The sequence below is a fragment of the Motacilla alba genome, chromosome 6 (assembly GCF_015832195.1).
Source record: "Motacilla alba alba isolate MOTALB_02 chromosome 6, Motacilla_alba_V1.0_pri, whole genome shotgun sequence".
Classification (NCBI taxonomy): domain Eukaryota; kingdom Metazoa; phylum Chordata; class Aves; order Passeriformes; family Motacillidae; genus Motacilla; species Motacilla alba.
In genome coordinates this window covers 13,403,467-13,419,528 of record NC_052021.1, presented here as the reverse complement: position 1 = coordinate 13,419,528, position 16,062 = coordinate 13,403,467, and the positions used below count along the sequence as shown (strand labels likewise).

The 16,062-nt window shown below is 35.6% G+C and overlaps 1 protein-coding gene across 50 annotated transcripts in view; it reads right to left on the bottom strand.

Moving 5' to 3' along the window:
• Nucleotides 1-16,062, bottom strand: part of KCNMA1 (potassium calcium-activated channel subfamily M alpha 1) — a 424,339-nt gene that overhangs the window by 230,830 nt on the left and 177,447 nt on the right. For all 50 annotated transcript variants that reach the window (XM_038141591.1, XM_038141590.1, XM_038141595.1 and 47 more), the window contains one exon: nucleotides 5,571-5,632. In XM_038141591.1, coding sequence (XP_037997519.1) covers nucleotides 5,571-5,632 — 62 coding nt within the window. The remainder of the gene's footprint in view (nucleotides 1-5,570; nucleotides 5,633-16,062) is intronic.

The window sequence follows — 16,062 nt, the reverse complement described above, 5'->3', positions numbered from 1 at the left end:
GTTAAGGGACAATGTCTAACAACTAAACTAGGAGACATAAAATCATACCTAATCCCTTCGTCCTAGAGAGCCAAGTGCATAGCAACACATGGACAATCATTACCAGGTGTTTTCTTCCCTCCACTGTGGCCTGTTTCTTTTGGTTTTTACCTTATAATAATCATATCACTGCTGTTGCTGGATTTGACTCATAATTAACACCATCTGTGCCTAACAAAGACCTTCAATCATCCTGGTATTCAGTTGCCTGCAGAGGCCATGCATTGAGCTGCACACCCACCTGGCTTCAAGTGCAGCATGCTAATGAAAGCAATGAATTTTAGCTATGGACACTTTCCCAGGAAAATTTGCAGAGCAGTGAAGAAAATTAAAGTTCATTGTCACGAATAAGGCTTTCTTCTGGAAACCACTTTTCAATTAAAGCAATAATGGTGTACACTCAGCACCGACTACAAGCACAGTAAAGATAAAAATAAAATACTTATGACCAAAAGTCTTATTTAATGATGTATCAGTTTAAAGGGTATTGACTGAGGCTTTATGAACCACAGATTTTGTGATTTGCTGAGAATCAGCAGTAGGAACAACTGAAGTTACAATTCTGTTATAATACTAAAAACCAAGCTACTTCAAAATAAATACTCACAATAAATTTATATATTTAAGCTAAATTTTCTTTGAATCAGAAAATTACACCTATCACTCCATTTGACAAGTGAGTAGTTAATAAAACTAAGGGGAATTAAAAGTTTATTTTTTCCCTTTCCATGTAAAAAAGAGGTGAAGAGAACACATATAACTGGATTTCCTTCAGCATGGAACAAAATATATCAGCTCAAAGTGGCCAGAAACTGATGCAGTGTTAACAAAATTTAAATTAGCAAAATATTAAAATTTTACAATGCCACCAGCTGCAAGGTACTGTGGAAGACTTCCCACCCAAGAATGCAGGCAACAATAGTGGTAGATTTCATTATAAGCAAGAAGGCTTGAAACAAAGTTTAGTACAATTTAAGTCCTACTTACTTAACTCCACAAATATTGAAAGGCTATGAAGATTGAAAGGCTATGTAAAATCTGTGCACACCCAAAATACTGGTAAATACATACTTGAGAGTACAGAACCATGAACTGCACAGGATGACCTCAGTAAAATGATACAGCATAGCCCTAAACTGGTTACTTCAGAAAAAAAAAAAATCATTCTTTTACTTTTCTATGCCTTGCAAATTAAAAACAAATAATACATTCATAAAAACAAACTATAACCTGAAAACTATAATAAAATCAAAGCTCAAACTGAACTTTTTATATGAACTCATTTTTGATCCTATCAGACTTATCTTCATTTTTTTATACATCAGGCCAATCAGATCCACTTAAAATTCAGATGTAGCATTGTTGACTTACAAATTAAATTAAAATTGCTATTTCCTTGAAGGGCCATGAAACCAAGAAGGAATCATCAAAAAATGTTCTGCAGATTATTCCAGTTAATATGGAAAAGCTTAATGACTTGTAATGAAAATGAGATTGGTATCTAAAACTACTTGAGTGTTTATGTTTACACAGACTTACTGAACTATTCAGATAAACTTCACACCTCATACAGGTCTGTAAAAGGGGTAACACAGACTACACAAATGAAAAAGATGTGAATTCTCCTGGGCAGTAACACTGTATCTGTAAAAAATTTGAATAAATCATCCCCACCAGGCTTGCAGTATTTTTGTAGAAGATTTTGCTGAGCAAAATCAAATGTCTCTCAAAAGACAAAACACAGAAGCAGTAGCAAACAAGCAGGAAAGCCAAACACAGTACGCTATCACAACTTAGCCTCAAATGTTCCCACAACACAAGAGAATTCATAAGGACTTGAAACAAAGTGCTGTTTTTAGGGGAAAAATATTTTTTTCAAGTAAGACTTTCCAAGAGAATTTGCTAATGACACTTTTCTCCTTGTGCTGTCACACAGGAAACTTCTCAAACAAAATATATAGATTTCCAATGCCTCCTTCCTTCCTAATTTATTCCCATGCAATGGCAAGAAAGCAGCATGAATCCTCCAAAACAAGAAACCAGACTTTTCATGTTGCACTGTTTTGTTAAGCAAGTTCTGTTGTATCTCTGACGTGTTTCCAGCTAAATTGCTACTAAACAAGTAGACAAAATCACCTAGATTGGAATCTAACTGTTAGCATAGCTGGGACAGGCTTGTTTTACCATAAATAATAAGGACAACACCCAAAAAAATGAACCCAAAGGCACCACAGGAGACAGAAGAAGCACAAGAAAATTGTTTTCCTTGAGGGAATCACAATCCTTTCAAAATGCCATCCACATACAGAATAAAAACAAAAATACAATTAAGTTCTGCATGGCCAATATCCAACACAAAAATACAATTAATATCTGTCTTCAAGAGTGAACTTTTATGCAGTCAGATACATAGCAGGATACTTTATATATATAATAGAAGTTGGAGCAAAGAAAGAACAATGATGCAGTAGTCAGAATGTCAGCAATGAAGTTGCAACCATGACAAGGTGGCTTAACACTTCAAGATGTTTCTATATTTCTTATAAATTATTTGATTAATAATTTGTGGTGGCTAAAAGTATCTTTTTGTGATATCTCTCCTGTCATAACACTAACGAAAGGGGTATGGAGATGTGCAGGGTATGTAGGATATTTTCTGATAGTTTTAGAAACATATAAAGCTTTAAGGAAAGCCCATTTTTTTGTGATAAAGTATGGTACAGAATCTGAAGTTTGTACCAGAAACAGAACCAGTACAGAAATATTTCATAGCAACACAAAGCTACTTAATTGGCTCTGCTGAGATGTAGGACTAACTGGCATGGAGGATGTTAAAGCTGCACCATCTTCTGAGCTCAGATCCCTCCAAAGAGCATTGCACTGGATGTGCCATTTCATCTGGTACTACTCTGGCAGAGCGTCTGTCAGAGTGATGAACTGGGTAACATAAAAATGTTCTTTGTTTCCTCTCACAGCTGTGACAACCTTCACACCTCAATTCAGCCTTCATACTACAATTAATTATGACACATGCTTGCTTGAAAAAATTCTATGGCCTTTTCACTCTTCCCTTCAGTATCTAATGAAACAATGAAACAGTGCTGTTTTTCCCATCTTTCTTGATGCCCTTTTGGTATGAAGTCATCAGGACTCCTTTGTGGACCATCCATACACCAATAAATATACAGGCAGATTAAGGGTCTTGGATGAATAGATCACTGCCAAGATCCATTAAATGACTGTTCACACTGACACTCTTCAGCTTTGGATTGAGACACAACTTTTCTAACTCTCCACATAAGAGGCAGTAACAGGTGAGAGTCCATGGCCCAGGCAGAACACACCAGCCCTGGAATGCATTGTTAAGGGAAAGTACACCCTGGTGCATGCCACCATCTCTCTGGTGGGAGCACTAGAGCCTATTGGTCCCCACTGATCTTGGGCAAGCTGCAGTCTCTGTTGTTCCAGCTGCATTTTTGGGGATACCAGAAGCATTCCTCTCACCCTACCTTCATTATTTCCTGTTTGACCAAGTTCTCAAAGCAATTACTTTTTCCAAGCGTGCACTTGCAGATCTTAAATAGACTGATATAATGCTGTATTTGATTCTGCATTGCTGAAATGGGTGTCAGCAGCAGAATAAAATTAAGCAGAACTTTTCTCTTTGGGGATATATCTGGGGTGTTTCTAACATGAATTAATCACTAAGCATTTAAAAAAAAATACAGAAAAGACCAAGATGTGCATGTAGAACTGAAGGGTAAGAGGGGAGAAAGGAAGAGAAACTGAAGAAAAAGTGTGCAAGTACAGTATGCTAACTTCAGGTTCCTGAATTTAAACTGCAGCACAAGTTAAACATGGACTGAAAACCAAGAGAAATGCCCAGTCAAAACACTTGTTGATCAAGCAATCAGTAAGCTGGTAGCACTACATGGATTGGGTGGCCCAAAGAAAGCTCAAGTGTCCCACACACTCTCCCATGTTGTCAGCTTTGCTCTCCTTGAGGAAAACAATCAAAGACTCAAAAATGTAGTACCTAAAATTCATCATATATTCCATTAGTTTCACAAAAAACAATTACCCTGACACATAGCTCTAGTTGATCTGAAATTGAAACATAAGTAAAACCAGGTTTTAATTTATGCCACACTTTTGACCTGGAAATATCAGGTATCCAGAAGCTTTGCCACTTTGCTTTATAAAGTTTTACAAAGGTCTTCAGAAAGGGACTACTTTATGTACTTCAGTGGTGACATGCTAAGGAAAAATTGCTAAAATTGACAGAAACACTCATTGCAATGTTAAGAAGGAAAACCAATTGTCCTCACTTCAAGGGAGCTCAAGACAGAACTTGAGTTTTCCCATCACTTGGCTCCTCCCCACAAAGAAAACCTCTGCTTTAGTTATTTGCATTATACTTGACACATCAATGGCTTCAAACTCGCACAATACAGAGTTGGCATCCACATATCCAAGAATGTCTTCTGCTGGTGCCACCTTCCTAAATATCAGGATGCACAGAGGTCAACAGTGGAATATCTGATTTTCTGAGTCACAGAATGACTGGTTTAGACCATTACTACTACCATTACAGACAGTAGGCAGGCTCACATGGACTGACTCTGGCATACAATCTTAACAGTTGCAGTAATGGAAAGGCTTAAACTAGCTCAGAGAAAAACAATAACCATATCATCATAGAACTTAAAATTGCTATTGATTCTTCAGAATATCACTCTCCCAAAAGAACTGTATTCAAGGAAGAATATTTTTTAAGCCCCTTTCTATTCATTTCTTCTGTGTTAGGCTACCAGTCCGCCTGTTACAGCACTGACAGTGCCCAGCTCGATGTGAATTCAAGGGTGGAGTATGAACGATATCAGAATATGATCTGAGTTATCTCGTTTGTATCAAACCACCACACAGCCTGATGAAACATTCTACTGCCTGGCCAAAACCACAACACTGTATGATAACATCAGAGTAAACCTAAGAAATATTGAGATGCTTTGCAGACTATTAGTAGTTCACCTTATCTTGGTAGAAACCTACCACGCTCAGAAGCTGGAAATACAGAGATGCAAGATACAATGCTCGTACAGTCTAACTCACGCAGAGGTTTTCAGAAGTGTTCTTGTCAGTCTCCCCAGACGCTGTTTTCCTCCTCCAAACTGCAATTTTCTGACAAATATTTTTAGCCTGTATTTCTTATCCTAGTCTTGATTTTGAAAGATTCTACACATGCATAATGAATATAAAAACTGTAATTTTGCAATAGTATGTATAATCTCAATACACAAAAGTAGTTTTCCTCTCCATTCTACAAATCCAATGTGACTGTGTTCAATTTAGTTCATGTAATATTTTTTTTCCCATTCTTAAGTTATTTTTGTGGAACCTTTGCTATTATAAAGTTCTTTGCACTCAGGCAATGAGACCAAGCACTGATTTGAAGTAGATGAATGGAGAAATTCAGAAATGTGTAATTGCTGCAGGAAAGGAGGGAAAGGAAAATGTACTGAAATACTCACTTTGATGAATCTATGAAGTATATTACAAGAGCACCAATACTAAGAGCGAAGACTAAGACAACCTACAAAAGAAAAGAAAAGAGTAATTATTTAATAACATTACCATTTATTCTTTTACATACAAAAAAAAAAAGACAACAAAAATAAATCATAAGATAGTTTATTTTCAGCTCTGATTTTCTTTAGAAAATTAGTCCTACTTGAGTTTCAAGCATTATATATTATCATAGAATGCTTTCCTCCATTAAAAAGAGACAAAAAAATCTGACTTTACCAGACCTATCCTTCAGGATTGCTCATTGGCGCATAAACCAAGAGTGACCAAACTTCCATTTATAGACATGGCTGTGAAACCCACAGGAAAACTGTAAGAATTCACTCATGTCCATGGAGACTACAGTGAACTTTCAAACAGTTTAAAGCAATACTTGATGCAGCACATCATGACAGTTATGATTCAATACAGGCTTCAGACTTCTTTCTGAAGCTGCTGTATTGTGAACAATCCTGACTGAGGATCACAGTGCAAGGAGGGGACACACAAGGTTTTCATTCCAAGTAGACTTTCTGAAACAAGGTAGACATTCCTCTGCTCCCAGCTATCACTCAATGATGTAAAGGCAGCATCTGAAGCACGGTATAATAATTACTACATAACCAAACTCCGAAGTTTTGCATGGCCAATATCAAACATGTACATACCTTCCAATAAATAGTCATAAATGTATAAATATTACACAATTACTACTAATTGTTAAAATAACTATTCAATTGAAAGCTTAAATTTTTCCTTACTTTTATATCTTGCTGACCATAACATTTTTTACTTTGTGAATGTCTGAAAAAGGGTATTTTGCCTGAGTACAAGTATCTGTTGTCTTGTCTCATGCCTTATCACCTGAACCAGTGAGATCTGTCCATCAAATTCAAAAATTGAAAAACATTAAATTCATTGAAACAACATTTTTACTACCTAAGTCTAATATATTGTTAACATCTGGAGTTTAAATCTTATTTCATTGTGTACAGGTGTTGCAAGGTGAAATAAGCTATTAAATTCATATCAACTGGTAGGAGTCTCACCATCACAAGAAATTATAGTGGTGAATAGAACTTGCGGATTGTTATCTGACAATATACCCTTAATTATGATTAGCAAAAATCCCAAGGCCCAGTTATCTCTGAATTAAGATAGTGAGAATCACATTGTTATGCACACTCTGTCCTACCTGTTGGAATATTCCAAGCTACATACAATCACAGTTTCAATCTGAATCAAGTCTGCTCTATTATTTATTATCAATCCATTTCAAGGAAAGTCTTCATTTTTTAAAAAAGAAAATTTTAAAGAGTGCTGAGTGTTCTGAGAACACAGAGCTTCAATTTTGGCAAAATTTTTGCTTTTTCCCAAACCAGTTTTAAACACAGTTATTCACTTTCAAATAATTTAAAGTCAAGCATTAGTGGTAATTTTTTACCCTGCATTGTGTGGAATCATTTCTATAGAAACAGCACCCTCAAAGCCACTATTAAATATAGGTATCTCTTAAAAAAATAAAGAAAGAAAAGAGCAATAAAAAAACAATAAAAAGCAAACAATCTATAAATAACAGAAGAAAGAAAAGAAAAAAAAATCCCCAAAAGCCACAGGACAAAAGAGATTTACCCTATGGCAGGAATTTTGGGTTGCAGAATGCTGAGATGGCCACTTAATGCTGGAAATGAAATTTTAAAAACTAAGCTTGTAATCCATTTAGGATTCTATATAAATACTCTTCTCATTTATTCAAGTGTCATGAAGCACACAAGGACTTTGTAAAACTTTTATTTTCCTTTTCACATAGCAAGTTTTGAGCTACAACTTTCAGTCATTGCCTCCTACACAAAGGAGCCCTGTAGAGCAAACCCAGGAAAACACTGTATCAGCCTTACGTTTCAGTTATAGCCAATCCTTTGTTAATCATCACTGTGTTGCTTAAATGTTATAGAGATTCTGGGTCAGACTTCCAAAACACTTAAGGCTTTTAAGTGTTCTGTGACAGTTCATGTAACTGCCACTAAAATGCAAATATCTGTATTTTGCAAGCCGCTCCAGATTCCCATGCTACACCAAACAGTGAGATATGTATGTATGCAAGACTACAACATGACCCTTCTGTTATATATACATATATATATATACATTTGATTTTCAAGCAAGGCTTATTTTCTCTTCTGTTGCCTTGAAACACACACCTAACATGATATATAATGTCTCAAAGAATCACAGAAAGGGTATCAGAAGAGAATGGAACACTCAACTCTATTCCTTTTTCCTGCTAGCAGAGAAACACCTTTTCATTTGCTAAGTGACAGAGGAGTTGAGCTGAAATTGAAACCATCAAGTGTGTGGGAAAAGCAGATCCTGAACAAATCAGGTTAAAGTTATACTAAAATAAAAAATCAAAGAAATAGATTTTAACAAACCTCAAAGTCTTGTGTGCTATATGATAATGTCTCAGACTCAAGTTTTTTGCTATATTCCCATCTAAAGAACATGGAGTGTAACCAGGTTATTCAGATTCTGGATGACAGTTACTGAGTTTGCTCTAGTGTTCCCTAGATTGCCAGGGGAGATAATGTCTGTTTTAGAGACTTTACTAGGCTAGAGGTGTGTCACAAATACAGAACCATACCCCAAATTCACAGCAACTAAAACCTGAGGGAGGGAAAAGCATACATGTATGTGAATTACTGCTTTTCTTGTTAACTAGGCCATGGCAAGAAGTTTGCTTCCTTTGTTTATTATTTCAATATATTTGCCAAAACATTGCAATTGCTGCACATCTATTATAACCCTTCTGTACAGAAGGAAAGAATCCTTTAATTTATAATAGCTTGCTGTTTGTATAAGATTGAGAAATGCAAAATCATATGCTAACAGCTATGCTGACTAAGCACTTACTAACAAATTAAAAATAAACACCAATCTGATTAAAAGAAAGAGGGGAAAATACATGGAATAGTTGCTGCATATCCCTAAATCTTTCATAAAAAAAGGAACTGAAAAAATCCAGACCCAGACTTAAACAAAAATGTAGAATGCCTTTTTGAGGCAAGAGTCGGAGAAATGGCAGATAAAATCCATCTAAGGAAAATTAAAAATGTTTTGACTGATTCCAATATGCTTTAGAAGAGCTCTGACTGCAGTCAAAATTTAGGCATCCATAATAAATACAAAAATTAAAAAGAGAAAATAAAAAAGGGGAGTTTTGATAAGGGTGTAACAGCATAATAATACTGGAGGTAAGCACCAACTCTGAGACACACTGTCCCAAATAAACTCACCTTCCAGGCCCCAGCCTATGTAACAAAGGGATAATCCAAGGGGTGGCACTGTTCCCCCTACAATTCCAAAACTGCATTATTGAAGAAAAAAAGGGAAAGCAAAAAGGCTGGTCCATTAGACAGGAGGGCTACAGTTAATAATGAAGAGCCAAGAAGGGACTCTAGAGCAGGAACTTCAGTCTCATACCCTGAAACACTTGAACATTCTGTGAAAGCTGCAACAGAACTCTTTGAAGGTTCAAAGGCAAATTCTTGCTTATACAAGATTAAATTATCCAAACATAATTAATACAAAATAGCATAGAACTCAAGAGGCAAAGCAGAAAATCAAAAAGGAACAATCATCTCTTTTTATTTTCCTCCAAAAATTAAGTATTAAAATAGAAAGTATGCCGTAAAAAAAAAAACACCAAAAAAACCAAAAAAACAAAAAACCCAAAAAAAAAAAAAAAAAAAAAAAAAAATAAACAAAAAAAAACCAAAACAAAAAAAAAACTTTCAGAAATCTCTAAGCCCTAACACCTCAGGGCATCAGAGAGCTCTTATTTTTTCTTACAACAATCTGTTCTGTACTGTTCTTCAAAAATGCTTCTTTCAAACTCTTATTCCATGGTTAAATTATTCAACACAAAGGCTACTATAATCCTTAGAATATACTAGGTTTTTAGTTACTAATATTTTTTTGAAAATCACCTAGTTTTCATTTCTACATTCACACAGTAAATTCTGTTAATAAGATACTCAGTTTTATCAGCTATGATTTCAAAATAAAATTCCGTTCATTTTTCTATTTATAATTAGTTATGGAGAACACTAATTATTTCCTATATACAAGAAGCTAAAACCTCAATGATCCATTAAACTTTCATTACACAACATTTGCGCTATTAAGATGTGAACAGCCTGATGTTTTGATCGAACTTGGATGAAAATTCTCATACCTTAAATATAAACCCCAATTGTCCTTTAACCATCAAATAAGAAATCAATTGAAGTTCTTTTATAGACAGACAGAATTTGCTTGCCCAGATTTGTGAGGAATAAAAACCATAAAAATCTAGGGACACGCCTGCTTCAAGCTACATTTCATAAGTTAGCAATTACTTCTAGCTTGGCAATCCCAGCATTACTTTGCAGACTCTAGGAGACGTACCCACATCTCTGCAATTAATTGCAATTTAACACAAGTAAGACCTTCTTAACCATAGAAGATCCTGAGTATCTTACCTAAAATTGCCAACTCTTAGTTACTTAATTAACTTAATTGCTAACTTACTTAATCGCTAACTCTTAGTTACTAAATCTTAGTTTTGAGCTTGAAGCAATTAAAACACTAAATCCAAACTTTGCAATTTTCATAGCCACATAAAAAACTTTTCAGAAACCCAGGCTTGAAAATATTTTACAAGATTCTATGTGCAAGTAATTTCCTTTCAGTTACATTGTATGATTTTGTTTTTTGTTTACCGCTGTTACACAAAAAGGAGTTAACTAAAAAGTTAATCAGCTATTAAATTTTACAGTAACTAATTTAGTCATTAGCACGCAGTAAAAACAGTACTGCAAATTTTGGCAGATTTACAAGATTTTTTGCTATATAAATTTTCCCCTTCAGCAAAGCTCATATAGACTTACACTTTGCAAGACGAGTCTGAGTTTATCCAAAAGAGGAGGTGATGGGGAGTGAGAAATGACTACCTGATAAACCAGTGGGCAGTAAATTCTCAGTGAACTTCTCTCAGAAAATTCATAGCAAGGATTTAATTTTAAAACCAAAAGGCATCAAAGTAGGCCAGCATGAGCTCTGATTGATGACCATGACTAATCAGAAGACTTGGTTATTGTCCCTAGTCCTACCACTCTTGTGATGTGTGACTTAAGCATATTACTTGACTTCTTCAGGCTCCCAATTCTCCCTCTTGCTTTCCTTTGGCAGGAATACCCCATGTCAACTTATTAGGGCAACTACTCTCTTCACTACAGGTGTTTGCAGTGGATCTTGCACAGCTGAGACCTCTCCTGAGGCCACAGTAATCACCAAGACCCCAAACAGGACATGGCATCAGTGGCAGCAGCACTGCCTATGACAGCAAAGGGGCTTTCTGCATTAAAGGGTTTTATTTAAGTAGAAACTCTATGATAAACTCTATGATAAACTTTTTGCCAATTTTTCTGGAACTATATTTTTGGTACCATTAAGTTACTACCCAGTATAATAAGGTTTTAATTTATTATTAAAATTAAATTCTGTACTTATGGTAAACATATCTTTAAAAATACAGTTCATATGTAATGCATCTCTTTTTACAGACTTGAACAATATTGATAAGAAATATAGAAACATTTCTGAGACAGAAAACAGATAAGAGCAAACAGAGAAGAGTTACCAAAAAAAAAAAAAGGCACATATTTAGTTCCCAAATATCGAATTTATGCATCAGAGCAGTAATTTGGGAATATCTGAAAGGTACAAGTAAAAGCCATGGCAAAGGCCTGAATCACTGTGAGCTTGCCTAACTACTCATGACTGTAGTAACTGATGTAATAGGTCACTGAGAATAGAACATGAAACATCTCTGAATGAAACCACACTAGGGAGAATCAGCAAATTCAGTCTGCTTGCCACAAGCTCTGTTTTCTTCTCTCTCCAATAAAAGATTCAGCTTTCTTGCATAGACTTGAACAGACTACATCTCATTTGAGCAGACTGCTTACTATAAGGAATGCTGTGAAATCAAAATTAAGGAATTATTAGAGTAGACATCAGACATGGAAATACAAAAAAATCAAACCAGAAATTAAACAAACAAAAAAGTATCCTTATGTACTTTTCCACACACAGTTCCAATCTGATTTGAGGAAAGATTTTTTAAAAGTAAGTATTTTTGCTGTGATCTGTTCTGTACATGCTTCAATATATGTTAATCTTTCAGCTTCATTTTGCTTTCTTGACACAGATTGGGTTTTTTTTTCTCAACTTTCTTCTGACATATTGACAATAAAATGAAAATTTCTCTTAAATACATTAATGTGAAAAGACTGAGATTTTCTAATTAGTGAAAAAATACAAGACAAAAAGTCCCATCTGTTAATGGTGCTCTGTAACTTGAAGTTAATTAGGTTTGCTGGGAGAGTGCCTGGCAATATGACCAATTAAAATACATGCAACTTTTCCAATTCAGTATCATTAGTGAAAAAAATAGCAGTACCTTCTATCAAAATGTGTCACTTTCTGTAGCTGAGTGGATGGCATTATATATCTGTGAATATCTGCACATTGGAGGGGCTCTTCTGCTCCCCGCCCTAAAAGGTTCTTCCTCCTGATTACCTAGCAGTCAGCAAATTAAGGTCAAATTCACTCTTTGTACATGGGTAGAAGAATAGCTCTCACAGATTTCCACTTTGAGCAAAAGCGTTTTGTTGGTGACCATCACCCACCAACTACTGCAGAATGCAATGCTCTCCTTTCCAAGCTCCTCACTGTCCCACTGCAGATAAGGGCTGCTAATAAGCCTACTGGCACATTGTTTTAGAGAAACCAGTGGTGAGCTGTCCATCAGATCCTGCAAAAATGAAAACCCACCAGCTCAACTGCAGAACTGTGCAAAGGCCAAAGAATCCAGGGCAGGGTCCCCTTCACACACTGCACTGCACCAGAGCAGCACTTGTACTGGTGGCTGATAACTCACAGCCCCAAGCCCAGGGCAGGGTCCCCTTCACACACTGCACTGCACCAGAGCAGCACTCGTGCTGGTGGCTGATAATTCACAGCCCCAAGCCCAGGGCAGGGTCCCCTTCACACACTGCACTGCACTAGAGCAGCACTCGTACTGGTGGCTGATAATTCACAGCCCCATGCCCATTGCTCAGCCCAAGAAAGCCTCTGGCTATTGTGTCAGACCTTGAAATGCAGCATGTGGTCATCAATTTTTTCTCTGTTTCTATGTTATTATGCTTCAGTTGTGAAAAAAGGGGGTTTATCCCCACATGAGATTGGAATTGGAACCAGGTAACTTCAGCTGGAACACTTTGTTCTAACAAAACTTTGGCCAACCTCTGGCTAAACAAAGTGATCAAGGGGAGATGAAGAAGCAAGCTGCACTTTTTGGTATAGTGCCTACACAAAAAAAATCTCCACCTGTGCATGGAACATCTTGGAAAACATAAAAGTGCATTAATTCCTCCATAGAATAAAAGACAAAACTTTACCCCAAAATCACAATCAAGTTCTTTATAATTAATTTATAAACCAATCTAACTACATGATGGTGCAACATCTGGGAAATTAATCAACTTAAATCAAAAAAATATATTTATCAGTAAAATGTAATGTAGTCATTTGCCAATCCCTGTATCTGGAATGCTGCAATACAGAACTGAAAAATCAATAAACTATTTAAAAAAAGAAAATACTGGAAAACACTGTCTTTTTGAATTAGGCAATTATCTATTTCTTAATTAGTGTTTATTTTAAAAATAAAAAACATTAAAAATAATAATAACAAAAAATTTAAAACCCACAAAACCAAACAAAACCACAAAAACTAATTTCACAGTTCTTGTCCTTACATCAATACCACACTCCTCATCAGTTACCATTCACAGTTTCGTAACTGGCAACAAAATAGGAGAACATCCAAGAAACTGCCAAAGAAAATACAAGACAGAAAACAAAGAATAGCAGTAAAAATGCTAGAAAAGAATAATACAGTAGGGTAAACAAAATGCTGTGTCTTTAAAATGCTAAAATCAGAAAGATATCTTTGAAGTAAATGGTTTGAGGTAAGGAAACCACTCAAATGGGCTCTCAAGAAAAAAATGCAGTCCAAAATGTGAACCTTCTGAGAATTTAGGCCTCTTCCTCCAATTCCTCCAATTGTGCATTTGTACAATATTATACATATTAACAGTACTGTTAAAGGGAGCTCAAGCTTTGCTGCCATGTCATAATAAATTACTGAAAGGAAGTTCATTTCTTTGTGAATGAATCACTTTACGGATGACATTTAATGAAATTATTTACCTTATACATTCAGAATTAATACTAGATTGTATGGCAGACAAAAGGAATCCTCACATTTCTCAGTTATTTTGACATTAGTCTGACATGCAACCTACACAACAGACAGTCATGCCAATAAATGTTCAAAGAAGAATTAGAGAAAGAGGTTACTTCTCCTTGCTAAGGTTTCATAATTGAGTAAATTGGTAAATTTTCAGATTTTGCATTACTCAGATTTCCTGCTACTATTCCTCAATTTTCAAATAGCAGAACTCCACAAACACAGAAAAAAGTAACCTCCCATTTCAACTGTTTAGGTTCTTAGTCACCAGAACTCACACACACAGCAAAGGTAGATACAGCTGTGGACGTCTTTGAAAAACTGGAAGCTCTTGGCTTCAGTAAAACCTAGTAAATTTTCATTCAAGAAAAAGACTGAATCAAGAATGCTGAAATCATTCAGCACATGACAGAGCATTTGAATGCTTGTCAAAGAATGTACTTTAAAACATTATGAAAACAAGACACAGAGGGGAAAAGACTCACTGCTAAATGCATCTGACAGGCTGCAAAAAGAGTTTGCTGCTGCAGCACTAACATCACAGCTCTCATCTTCCATATACCATTACCTAATGTAGGTTTTATCTTAAACCTTTTGTAATATAATATAATAAATAGAATTTAGCACTTCTATTTCCAGACCAAACATAGAGTATGACAATTTCAGATACTTGTGAATATATTGGTCAACTTCTACTGTAAGCCTAGAAAAATCTATAACTGTTTCATAGACTTCTAAAGAGAGGTAGCCATCAACATGACTTTTTTAATAGGGACCACTAAACCTTCGGCCATTCACACAAGGATTTTCAGGAGCTCACTGCTCCTCAAGTCATGTTCTCTGCTCAGTGATTTGGCACAGCTTAATGTCAACTGTATCAGAAGCTTTCTGTGACAATTAACAGGGATATCAAACACAGGACCATCAATAATGAAAATGAACAAAAGGAAACTACATGACATAGGAAGGGGGGAAACTTGGCGACAGAGCTAAAGAGCACAGTATTTTTGAAAGTCACCTTTTAAAGCATCTTTTTCCTCCTTTTTCTCTGCCATTGTTTGTCCTTCAGTCATTTTGTCAAATTTGATGGCTTTGACTGATAGCCACAGGAAAATCTCTCTCATACCAATCTGCTTTGAAGATGAAAAAATTGACTTTTTTATCACTAGGAATAAATTTAAGCCTACTTAATCATCCAGCTATACATGAGAATTCGTAATACAAAAAGCTGCCTTTAATTGGTATACAAAAGAAAATGATAGGGAGCAAGTCTGAGCATTGTAAATTGTAGCACTCGCTAAATTTTAGTCATTTTAGTAATTTAGCCTTAACAAGTCTGATAGTTCTAAAAGGCATAAACCTCAATAGTTTTACAGAAGCTATGTCAAAACATAATTCTTATCAGACCTCTCAATTTCTGACAAAAGGAAAAGAGACAATGTGAGCTCTTCTGGTTTTTAGACTAATTTGAACTGAAAAGCCTGCCAATTAATTATTTGATACAGTCATTGATCATGAGATGTGAGTTCTCCATATAATTAGAAAATAAAATCTAGTGATTTTAAGGGAGCAGCTAAACCTTAACCTAAAGCAGACTGTTCAGGGTTGTGGCGATCTTGATTTATGGGTAAGCATTCACTGACAGTAAGAAAGCCATTTTAAGTGGGCTTTGGAATAACATGAACAAATGTTCATGCAGTTGTTTCTGCAACTTGGAAAAACATGAACACATATTTTCCTTTTATCTTTCCTTTTATCCTTAGGTAAAATCTGCACAAGCATAATTATATGCTACTTTAGGTCAAATCTTGACTCACAGTTTGGTGCAAGACTGCACTGATATGCAGACCTTGATATTTCAGAGAAAGGCAAGGAGGCCTTTGATGCCATCAATTACAGGCACTGGTGATTTCCATACTGTAATTTTCAAGGTGATGGCATGTTGTTGATGGAATATTGTTAGTCTTGAATTATGATTCAACATTATCTACCAAATGACAGAAAATTCACATGAGGTATGAAATGAAATCAGTGATTTGCAACTATCGCTAAAGAGCAATGCAGAAAACAAATGATGCAGCAAGCCAATGTAAAAGCTATTT